The 12526-nt window shown below is 45.8% G+C and overlaps 1 protein-coding gene across 1 annotated transcript; it reads left to right on the top strand.

Annotated features, from left to right (window-relative positions):
• The first annotated feature begins 1890 nt into the window (after nucleotides 1-1890).
• inhbab (inhibin subunit beta Ab) lies at nucleotides 1891-10113 on the top strand. The gene is made up of 2 exons (XM_010895679.3): nucleotides 1891-3110; nucleotides 9255-10113. Exons 1-2 carry the CDS (start codon nucleotides 2888-2890, stop codon nucleotides 10064-10066), a joined length of 1035 nt encoding a protein of 344 aa, XP_010893981.2. The 5' UTR covers nucleotides 1891-2887; the 3' UTR covers nucleotides 10067-10113.
• Nucleotides 10114-12526: the final 2413 nt, after the last annotated feature.

Here is a 12526-nt window from a genome sequence, read left to right as displayed (position 1 = left end):
TTTGGGAAGAGGTCTTTGGACCTGTGTCTTATTCTCTATTGTTCACAACAAAATAAATCTTTTTACAGAAACCCAAAAGGAACCGTTTCAGTATGTAGAACCCCAAGAAGATGATGCATCTCATCCATCAACAACCTCAGTCTTTCTATAGTGGCCCTCCGGCAGAACACATTAGGCATCATGTTACACCAGGTCTTCATTATAAAAGCGGCACAGACAGAGGTTAGAACAGAGAGAAACCTGTTTGTCGTATTATTTAGAGAATAGAGACTGCAAGGGACAAAACCAGGGGAAAGAAAAAAAGCTTGGATGAAAAATCGACACAGGTGGTAAAATGGAAAAGAGATGAGAAAGGGATAAAGAAAGGGGAAAGAAAGGTGAACGAAAGGTGAACGAAAGGTGAAAGAAAAACAAAAAAACAGGAGAGCAGAAGGGAGAAAGAGAAAGGGTAGGTTTAAGTCATGCAGCTTACATTAATGTAAACAGATATACAGTGAGATTAATAGAATCACGGTTCGGAACAGCAGTGTATTTTGTCCTCCATGACAGCAGTGTATTTTGTCCTCCATGAACAGCAGTGTATTTTGACAATTGGAATTCCTCTGAGGTAAGATGTATTGCTACCAGTTCCATTACCACAAGAGGGAGTAGTGTAGTTAGCTCTGGTTCTATTCTAATGGAATGGTGTATTTCAAATCAGATATTTAAATTGGACTAGTGTATTTTAAACTAAAACAATAGCATACTATTTCACAATACACAACATGTGTCAGTTGAAAGCTTGGAATCACTGCCAGATACCTAAGAAGATAAACAGGTGTCTTTTTCTTTTCAGATGTATCCTCAATAGTAATTTCAGAAGTATCCTTTCTAGGCAACACACCTGTTTCTTTTAGACACTATAGCTGATCTTGAATAAACTTCCTAGTTGCAATAGAAACAATAGAATGGTTTTAAAAGTGCAAACCAACACAGGCCTGATCAAACAGACTCAAAGTGTCAAAAGCAAAATATTGATTATTCGAGCACAGGTCAGCTCATGTCAACCAAACCCTGTGTAACCAAGGTGATTTTATGAACTAAAGTTGTGTTAGTTACGCTTCACTCAAAGACTTTCTACTTTTAGGTTGTGCTAACTCCCAAAGCTAATACCCAGGCAAACAGATGCCTTGGCTTACATTAGGGTTTGTGCCAGCTCCCCAAACTAATACCCAGGTAACCAGATGATTTGGGTTCAATGTCCGGGCAGTCACAATAGTGTACTTTGGCTTTGCACCATATCTCACTGGGCAGTAATGAAGTGACCGTATCTTCTGCTGAACCCAGTAGACAGTGACCGAAGGTTCCCCAGAGAATTGGTCCGACGTACAGTCACTGGACCCTCTTCGAATCCCGATGACGACACACCCGAGTCATGGGTATAGCTTACTGCATCCTCGTGTGAGCGTGTGTGCGTCCGTGTGTTGGTGTGTGGTATGAATGAATCAGGGAGACTCGATGCGCACGCTGTGCCTCGTTGTCCTCCTCCATTGTGACGCGCGAAGAAAACCCAACCGGCGCGCTTAAACACGCCGTCCACTGCACACGCTCCACCGGTACAACACGGAGAGGAAATAACCTCCAAAACAAAGACCGACTGGTTGTTACCTGAGTGACTCAGAGAAACGTACTTATCTAAAACTATAAGGAGGGGAGATCTACCACGTTTTTTCCATGCAGGAATTAAACACACAGTTACTAAATGGATGAGAAAGAGTGAGAGAGCAATAGAGGGGGGTGGGGTGGGGGGGGTGGATGGGGCGGAGGGATTAAATAAAAGTACGAATGTATAATTACCGTGAGGCAAAAGATAGAGATTTGGAGAGTGAGGGAGGGAGGGAGAGAGGGAGAGAGCACTCTAACCCTGCCCACTTTCACAAAGCCATTCAACTGACATTGTGGGCTCTCTGAGGCTTCTGCAGTGATGTGCACATCAGCTGGGTGGCACACCGTCACCAGTCCTTCGGTACACAGCTCTCTTCCAGTCCCTTTCTGCACCAGGGCTTCACGTCAGCACGTCTTTCCTCACAAGGTGTAAGGTAGGGGTGGACACTCCCTTGCAGGCACTTTATTTTTTTTACAATTACAACACTGGAAGGTGTGTACTTTCATTTTTCCAAACCTGCTTTCACCAACTATAGAGAAACAAGGGTTATGGTTTTTACAAAGCTGAAACAGAGACACCTGCTTTTCTGGACCTGACAACAGAAGGGTTTTTACGAGCGGAGCACCGACCTGGCTTGTGAGGACCAGTTTTTCCCTCCCGGGGCAGTCCTACAAAAGCAGTGCCTGCTGCACACATTTCTGTCTTCACTTCTTTGTAGCGACGTCAGTGCCTCCCTGTAAAGAAGGAGAGTACTTTCAGGCGTCTTGTTTTGGCTCCCACGCGAGTCCTCTGGTGTCTGTGCAACCCCTTCCGCCACTCAGGAGAGGCACGAGGGAACAGCAAAAACTGCGCTCTACTTCGCCTGGTCACTTTCGCTGTCGGTTCCACCGCCCTATCCTCTTCCTTCTCCAGGGAGAGCGTGTGTGTGTGTGAGTGAGTGTGTGTGAGTGTGTGTGTGAGTGAGTGAGTGTGTGTGTGTGTGTGCGTGCAGGATGCCCTCCCTAGCCTCGTTGTTCGGGCTGTTGCTGCTGCTTCTGTTCAGGCTCTCAACGGTGTGTTGCTCGCCCGATGTTGCCGTGGACACTGTCAAGGTGGGACCGGGGATGGGCATGGACATCCAGGAAGCCTGCCCGTCCTGTGCCCTCGCCCAGATAGGAGGGACTCCCGGACTCAGACCAGGGTGATGTGGCGGTGCCCCCTGGGGCCGGGACGGCGTCGGAGCCGCCTTCGAGCCGGTCCGACATGGTGGAGGCGGTGAAGCGGCACATCCTCAACATGCTGCACCTGATCTCCCGGCCCAACGTCACCAACCCGGTGCCACGCGCCGCCCTGCTCAACGCCATCCGGAAGCTGCACGTGGGACGCGTGGGCGAGGACGGCAGCGTGGAGATCCAGGAGGACGGGAGCGCCGGGGAGGCGGCGCTGCCCGAGACGCCCTCCGAGATCATCACATTCGCTGAGCCAGGTGAGTGATTCGTCGTGCTCTGTGTGTGTATGTGTGTGTCTGTGTGTGTGTACGTGTGTGTTCTTCAGTCTGTGTGGATGTTACTTAGGCGCTGAGAAATGACATGGTAACGTTGTAATCATACTGTAAATCAGGTTTCAAAAGGGGGGTTGGGGGCCAGCCTCGGCCCACAGGGTTTAGTCGGTTGCCAACCTTTTTTTTTGTTCATCATAAATGATCATTGTATCACCAGGAGTTTATTCCCAAGTTCCCGTGCATTAAACTGGGAAGGAATGTCAGTTTAATCATGGTTTGAAATAACTCTGGTTTTGTCAAATACCATATATCTGTTTGGGATTACATCTGTGGTCAATTTTCAACTGGGAAAATTATTTATTGCTGTGTTTCGGCAAACTGATCCTCTGCTTAAGGAATAAATATTCCACCCCTGCAGTTAATGTTAATTAAATTGCAATAATATGAATTACTTTCCTGAGTTGTAGTTAACTCATTGTACCAGAGAGTACCCACTGTTAGTACAAAATTCCCAAAACGTTGTTTGGCTGACTCCATAGAATAAACTTTTTTTGGTTCTAGGATCCCTTTTTAGTTTCACATAGAACCCTCTGCCTGAACCTAACTGGTTCTACCTGACACCAAAGAGTGTTCTTCAGTGGTCATCCTAAGGTAATGCTGGAACATTTAGGTTGTTTTAGGTTGTGAACAGCCCCTGCTCTAAGAGCGTAGAACTGATGCCACCTCCGGGTGTGAGTTGTCTGCCAGTGATGGCCTGGGTCTTCCAGTGACGACCTGGGTCTTCCAGTGACGGCCTGGGGTCTTCCAGTGACGGCCTGGGGTCTTCCAGTGACTGCCTGGGTCTTCCAGTGACGGCCTGGGGTCTTCCAGTGACTGCCTGGGTCTTCCAGTGACGGCCTGGGGTCTTCCAGTGACGGCCTGGGGTCTTCCAGTGACGGCCTGGGTCTGCCAGTGACGGCCTGGGTCTGCCAGTGACGGCCTGGGTCTTCCAGTGACGGCCTGGGTCTGCTGTGTGCAAACGTTTTAATGTGTGTCTCTGCTGCCTGCGTCTGTCTCTCCAGAGGATTCCTTCCAACAAGTAGTCAACGAGGCTCAGATTAAACTATTGACGTCCCTCTGCCATGTCTCAGTTCGGGGGGTGTTGATGCCCACGCGCCCTGGCTTCCTCGGCAGGCGCGTGGCCCCCACGCTTAAGGCAGCGTCGACTGCAGCGTTTGACTCAGACGGTTTCGCTGTGTACCAGCGAGACGTGGCAATGTTGGTTGCTGGAGGGCACAACTTCAACTGTTGCTAGGTTAAACGAGAAATATCAAATTGTTCGTAGCTGCCGTGCCAGGTTAAATAAAGGTGAAATGAAAAGATGAGAGTATCAGAATAAGCACAACATGCTTGTAATTGATGCAAATATAATTGATGCTAACTATATAAATGTAGTTTAATATTGGTTAAATTGTGAATTCGATGTATTTCCTCGATGCCAACATGAACATGTTCTCTTTGGGTTACTGACTGGCCCAATGGGTCTCGTGGCCTCGTTGTCCGACTGACCACAGGAACATTGGATGGTGGCGAACTGGGACTCCTGGTGTGTCGCAGTGAGACCCAATATGTTTGGGCCTCTGGTGGACCCTTTTCCTGGGGGTATGTCCCTCCATTCCAGCATCCTGTCCAGGCTAGGCCTCCCACTGCCAGAACAGGAGATTGATGCTCCTCAGGAGTTGCTGAACCTCATACCTGCCAAGGCCACGCATTCACTATGTTTGCCTCGACTTTATGTCAACTGTTTCTCTGTAGGAGTGTGTGTGTGTGTTGGTACATCAGCCAAAGCAATTCATGACTTCATCCATGCCACATCCTGTCATGAAGCCAACGCCTGTCCACAATTGTGACTTGCAGTCAATCTGGTAAAAGCACCACCTTGTTCTTCCTTATAAGCTAGATGTAAGGTTCATCAAATAGCATTTATGATTGGGCCTAACTTTAGAATATGTAGTTAGAGAGATGCGTCCATTAGAGGAGGGCTTCTCAACTGGTGGGTCGCGCTCCAAATTTGGGTAGGGTAGAGCTTTTACCAAGGATAATGTTACGGTTATTATAATTTACCCTTAGAGGTATACACAATCACCTTACCCATTGTGCACATTTTAATGTGCATATGCAGGTTATCTAGTACATGGTATTACTCAATATTTTGAATTAGAGGTGTGGCTTTCTGGTAGTTGTATTTGGCAACCTGCGAGCGGATGGTTTTACATCACAGGTGTCAAACCCATTCCATGGAAGGCAGTGTGTCTGAAAGTTTTTTACCTCTCCCTTTCACTCTATTGATGAATCAACTCAAATTACAGCAGAAGTGTTGGTTAAGTACCCTGCCTGAGGGCCCAAAAATGTATTACAAAATATAAGGTTACCTTGTCCACTTAGGAATCAAAGCCAGAAATGTTTACCAATCCAATTCTCTTTACCACATCTGCCTTGAGAAGCAGCACAGAGGCAGTCAATACACAGCTGTGTCTGCACACTGCATTGACCCAGGCAACACAACCATACCCTAGCAAACGTCTCCTGCACACTGGAACCAAAAGTAGACCGTCGCTCGGGACACGACACACGTTCTCGTCACACGTTCTCGTCACACGTTCTCGTCACACGTTCTCGTCACACGTTCTCGTCAACCGTCGGGTTGTCAACGGGACGGGGTTAACGCCGTTCCTCCGAAACTGGCGCGGGAGCGTGGATCCCGTCCACCTGCTCCATGCCGCGCCAATGAGGCAGCACACATCGGTTTTCTCCCAGTTGCCCGCTGGCCATTGCGCGCGGCGGAGCGACCCAACGAGCGTGTGACGAGCACATTCTCCCCGGCTCGTTTGCTTACATAAACGTTCATAATGGCCCCCGGAGCACTATTAATAAACCCCCTTTTGAATGAACCTTCCGCTGACAAAAAGGGCCCTCAAAGAGTCTGTGAAATTAGGGGGGCGATAACGAAGCACTGGAGGGGGTGGGGGGTGGTGGGGTGGGGGGGCAAGGCGAGTCAGAGGGCTCGGCCGACATACCCGCCAGGCTCCTGACCGTGCATAATCACCTCATTCACCCAAATATGGGCCCCGATAATTACCGCTGTGTGGTGGCTATAAGTGGAGATGAGGACGGGGGACGGTGTCTTTGAAAGAGCGGGGGGGGGGGGGGGCAAATATATGGGAAAGATGGAGGTGGGAAACACAATGAGAGAGGGTGGGGTGGGGGTGCCCAGAAGAGAGAGAGGGAAGGGACAGAGGGAGAGAGAGAGCCCTCCACCTCTTTCAGTCATCGTCCCTGCTGTCCTCTTTGAATGAAGAGTCGGGAACCAATAACACAACATCGTTAATGACATTCCTGTGGTGGCCAGGGTCGGACATTTCTGGAACGATGAAGATGCCTTTCTTTTTTTAGATCCACCATGCTATCCAGCCTAATATGTTTAGATCCGCTTTGCATATTCTGTTTTGTTTATTAACTTGTTTGTTGGGAGGGAAGAGACAAAGAATTAGAGAGGAAGGATTCCTGTTGTTGATTAATAATTAGATTTAGTTAGATTTTTCTGCGCTTGCATATCCTTATCTACATAAACTATGACTTGCTCTCCTTTCACTTCACTAAAGCTACTAAAGCAGCTAATAATTTTGACCAACCTGCCTCTTGGTGGTGACTGTTTTTGTTTATGTAGCCTACAGTAGTTCTCCTATCTGTTTATGACTGGTTCAGTGAGATTGTTCCCCAAATAAGCAAAACTTTAGCACCAGCTACGGGCATAGATCTTATACAGCATCTTAGGAAATGACTCAGACCCCTTCACTTTCTCCACATTTTGTCTTATTGCCATTCATATACACACAATACCCCATAATGACAAAGCAAAACGTTTCTTTTTAGAAACGCATGCCAATTTCTAGAACAAAAAAAATACGAAATGTCTCATGTAAATGAGTATTCAGACATTTTATTCGGTTCTTGGTAGAAGAGCCTTTGGTTCACAGCTTTGATTTGTGTTGGTTGTGCCTCTACCAGCTTGGCACACATGGATTTGGTTGATCCAACTCTTCCTTGTAGATCCTCCCATTGCTGTCTCAGATATAATGAGGATTGTTGGTGAACTGTGATAATTCTGCACCGATATTCAGATACTCAGATTGAATGAGGATTGTTGGTGAACTGTGATCATTCCCCACAGATATTCAGATACTCAGATTGAATGGGGATTGTTGGTAAACTGTGATCATTCCCCACAGATATTCAGATACTCATATTGAATGGGGATTGTTGGTAAACTGTGATCATTCCCCACAGACATTCAGATACTCAGATTGAATGGGGATTGTTGGTAAACTGTGATCATTCCCCACAGATACTGAAGAGGGTACAAGTCTGGGGCTTTGGCTGGGCCACTCAAGGACATTCACATACGCTTCGCTGAAAGATGAATCTTCATTCCAGTCTGATGTCCTGAACAGGTTTTTTTCAAGGACCTCTCATCAGACTAGAAAATATTTTTTCTCATGGTCACAGAGTTTTACAGCCGGCATGTCATATGCCTTTTAATCAGGACTTGCCTCTGTCTGGCTTCTCTATCATAAATGCTTGATTGATGTAGTGTTGCAGATATCGTTGTCCTTCTGGTAGGTTCTCAATTCTCTGCAGAGAAACAAAATTCTTCGTCACCTCACTGAACAAAACCCTTATTGCCTGGTTACATAGTTTGGTCAGGCAGTCAGCTCTAGGGAAGAATCTCGGTGGATCCAAACTTCTTCCATGTCATAATGATGGAGCCCACACAGGAAAACAGAAGCTTCCTAGGTCAGTTTGGATTCTCATGGCAAAGGGTCTAATTATGGACAGATAAGAGACATTTCTGTTTTTCATAACTAGAAATACACATTTCTAAAAACATTGTTATGTGGTTTTGCGTGTGGACTAACGGCACAACATGCCACTGAGCACCTACAAGCAGAAACCTGGAACCAAAAAAGGGTTCTCCCGAAATGTGCTTTTCCTGAAGATGTAGCAGAAAATTTTGAAATTAGCAATGAGTTTGAGATTTCCACATAACTAGATTTTTTTGCCCATGACAAGCCTTTATTTGTGTCCGTGAAAATGGCCCAACAAATGTAACATTTCCGATTATTCTCCTCATACAACAAGCTGATTAGACTAATGTCCTACATCAGTAGCTAGCGTTTCCAAAATTGTTTCTCCCTATTGGAAACAACCCAGAACTGTGTTGTGCAGGAAACTACCACAAAACAACAACAACAGCAACCCACTAACACCCACTCAATCCTACAGATCTCTTTTCTCTCTTCTTATTTGTGGGTTAGGGTGTCCTATATGCTCTGATTAACTCACATTAGTTTAAAGGGATAGTTCAGGATTTTTGCAACGAGGCCTCTTATATACTTCTCCAGAGTCAGATGAAACCTGTATTTTTTTAAATGATTAGATTCAAGTGTAAACAGTAGCCATAACATATAATAAATATGTCCAAACTATATGGAGCCCAAACCTCTGTTATACACTGTTCAATCTCTGGATCTCCAGGACTCCTGCAGAAGCGTTTATACAAAATTGCTGATGAACATGTCTAGGAGGTTATTATAAAGAGTAACCCTATTCACAATAAGCCTTGCATAGCCTGTTGCTTTCCAAAGTAAACACATGGCAGAATGACTGGGGAAGATAAATCCGAGCCCACCTAATCAGACACGACAGGCCTTGAATAAATACAGTCTTGTACAAACAGAGTACGGAGTTTGAATAGAATGAACTGTCCACGGTCAGTAGCATGCATAATGTCTCCTTCAGCCCAAAGCTCTGTTTGATACCCAAAGTAAGCATTTTAGTGGTTTGAATGGGCTACATGGCTTCTAAATCGCAAAATCACTCTCAAAATGACATTTAAAGTATAACTCTCGGACTCTTGCTGCTCATATGCCCACAACCAAGTCTATTGTAAATAAATGTACTAAGTAAATTTTGCGTGTTCAGTTCCAATATATTGTCTATCACTAGCAACACGACCAAGTGCAGCTCTGGGTATGTGGGAATCTGTGGAAGGTGACGATTAAACTCAAGTTTCCCCCTTCTCTCCTCTAGGTGCCTCTCCGTCTGCGGTGACCTTTGACATTTCCAACGAGGGCAACGAGCTCCTGGTGGTGGAGCAGGCCAACGTGTGGCTCTTCCTGAAGCTGGCCAAGGGCCAGGGGCGGGGCAAAGGCAAAGTCAACATCCGGCTCCTGCAGCGCCACGGAGACCAGCCGAGAGCCCCCGGCTCCTCCCCCGAAGAGCCCCGGGACGAGGAGCTAGTGTCGGAGAAGTTGGTGGACACGCGGCGTAGTGGCTGGCATCAGCTCCCCGTGCCACGTAGCATCCAGTCCCTGCTGGACACCGGCGGCAGCGTCCTCCAGCTGACCGTCTCCTGCCCGCTGTGCGCAGAGGCGGGCGTGGCGCCTGTCCTGGTCCCCGCCGAGGGCAAGCGGGAGGAGTCCCACCGGCCGTTCCTCATGGTGGTGCTGCGGCCCGGGGAGGAGGAGCACACCCGGCGGCGCGCCAAACGCGGCCTGGAGTGCGACGGCAAAATGCGCATGTGCTGCAAGCGCCAGTTCTACGTCAACTTCAAGGACATCGGCTGGAACGACTGGATCATCGCACCGCCCGGCTACCACGCCAACTACTGCGAGGGCGACTGCCCCAGCCACGTGGCCAGCATCACCGGCTCCTCCCTGTCCTTCCACTCCACCGTCATTAACCACTACCGCATGCGGGGCTACGCGCCCTTCCAGAACACCAAGTCGTGCTGCGTGCCCACGCGGCTACGGGCCATGTCCATGCTCTACTACAACGAGGAGCAGAAGATCATCAAGAAGGACATCCAGAACATGATCGTGGACGAGTGCGGCTGCTCGTAAGACACGGCCACGAGAGCGGCAAAGACTCGCGTTAAAACGGGACGACCCTTGTGGGATGAGGGGGCGGGGGGGGGGGGTGTGCTTTCTGGGGCGATGGACAATGGATGTTGCTGTTGCTCCCTTCAAAAACAGATACTTAGTACTTTTGCGAGGAGGAGGGGGGAGAGTCACGTAAAATATGTCGACTAACCGATATGTCCGTTTCACCTGGTTTTCCGCCAGGATATTATGAATGCGGGGGGAGTCTCTGTGGCACTTTCAGATAAAAAAAGAGATACATAATATATTTTTGTTAAATGGACAGTGAGTGGGATTACATATCAATGTTATTCCTGAACATGGAACAGTTCCCATAAAATAAATTACTATGCAACTGGTCAAGTATTACAATGTTTATGTTTTCTTTATCATGTCCCTAGACATTTTTTTATACTATTGTTTTGTTGTTGGGGGAGGTGACATTTTGCATCTGTGTTTCTTATGTTGGTATTGTTATTGTTAAGAAATACTTGAAATAAATAGGTTTGACCAGCTACTGGAGCCAAACACTTCTATCATTGATAAAAAAAAGGTTTTTATTATTATTGTTATTATTGTCTTGTACATAAAATATAAAAATAAATGAATGTTGAAATTTGCACTATACCAACATTCAAGCCAGCTTCATCAAAATGACAGTAACTGGCATTAGGTTGTATAAAGAGAAATTCAATTTCACGAGAAATCCACCAGACACATATTACATTTACAGACATAATCTCACAAAGTAACGCCAAAGATACGGGCACCATTAGCTTTTAACGTGACCAATATATCGGAAGGACAATCTCAACTGGAGCAACTCAATGCATCTACCTAACCACTAGCGATGACCAACACACTAATCATCGTTATTTAAAAAATAACAAGTAAAAATGTTGAGGATTTTAGTACTGCACTTTTATGGGACAAACAGGCCGATGTAAGCTGTTTTTCTCTACAGATATAAGGTTAAATATATTATAAATTACAAACAAAGGTCACAGAATGTGTTTAGATTTGGCTTGTTATCCTTTCAATTGCAAAAGAAAAAATGCATCATCAAAACTTTACACACTTTACAAACTCTTAGTGACAGTAAGGTGTTATATTGCTTTGTTGTACAAATCGGAACTTGCTTGTTGATATGTTTTATATAATTTATTTTGCAGTGATTTTTGCTTCATCATTAAACACAATGCGTTCTACTAATTCTTCTCTGTGTCTCATTTAAATTTCAATCGGATCTCCAGGTATAATGCATTATGACGCTGTCATAAACACCATAAATATGCTTTGAGAATTCTATTTTAATGCTTCCTACTGATTGTCTTTTAAAATGCCAACCTGCTGTATGCAATTTCCCTTTCAGTAGTATGTGGCTCCAAAGGTCCCAGTATAGCCATCTCTTAATAACATGTGTTTTCCTAAGATACCGTACTAGTAGCACAGCTAGTTCCTCGAACAGTTCACAACTAACGAGGCAATTTTGTTGGAGATTTTGAACAAAGCATGTATTTTAATCCCAGAACCGTTATCAAAATATGACATTCTAGTTCGGACAATTGTACAGAATATGGTCAAGTTGTGTATATTTAGGAGGACGTGAATCAGCTGTGGTGGAAATTATGTTCTTTCTGTCCTTGTGTTGCATTTGTGAACATGATCAGTTCCTGGGCAGAACTGCACAGCTATGACACGATGCTTGAACAAAGCATCTAGGTGAGATACACATCTATGACACAATGCTTGAACAAAGCATCTAGGTGAGATACACATCTATGACACAATGCTTGAACAAAGCATCTAGGTGAGCTGCACAGCTATGACACAATGCTTGAACAAAGCATCTAGGTGAGATACACATCTATGACACGAAATTGGAACAAAGCATCTAGGTGAGATACACATCTATGACACAATGCTTGAACAAAGCATCTAGGTGAGATACACATCTATGACACGATATTTGAACAAAGCATCTAGGTGAGCTGCACAGCTATGACACGATGCTTGAAGAAAGCATCTAGGTGAGCTGCACAGCTATGACACGATACTTGAACAAAGCATCTAGGTGAGCTGCACAGCTAGGGCCGGATCTAAGTAAGACAAAGGCTATTGTGGCACACAATGAATTTCCAGCTGTGCCCTCTCCTGAACATGAAGTGGGATGACTTACAGCTGAGTAGTCAAAACCATTGGGTCAGTAAGCGAAAGTTTGCTAGTTCTCATTGCGTCAAGATTTTTAAAACCAAATCTGTCAAGATGCGTCCTGCCCATAAAAGGCACAGGAACACGTCCTCCCTCCGTTTTGAATGAATAAATATCTAAAATTCTAGCTCAAGCACTTTTTTGACCCTGTCTGATTATGTTTTGAGTGGCACATTGAGTGGATGGATGGTTCAGGGTGATTACAGTGGAAGGCATTCTGTTGAATATATC

This window comes from Esox lucius, chromosome 3 (genome assembly GCF_011004845.1).
Source record: "Esox lucius isolate fEsoLuc1 chromosome 3, fEsoLuc1.pri, whole genome shotgun sequence".
NCBI lineage: Eukaryota > Metazoa > Chordata > Actinopteri > Esociformes > Esocidae > Esox > Esox lucius.
Note: the sequence above shows the minus strand (reverse complement) of the source record. Positions and strands in the feature narration are given on the sequence as shown.

What these genes read in the sequence shown, in the direction of transcription:
- inhbab (XM_010895679.3), top strand. Translation starts at nt 2,888, where the DNA reads ATGGTGGAGGCGGTGAAGCGGCACATCCTCAACATGCTGCACCTGATC. An exon ending in CATCACATTCGCTGAGCCAG is followed by an intron (nt 3,111 to 9,254) that starts GTGAGTGATTCG and finishes TCTCTCCTCTAG; the next exon opens with GTGCCTCTCCGTCTGCGGTG.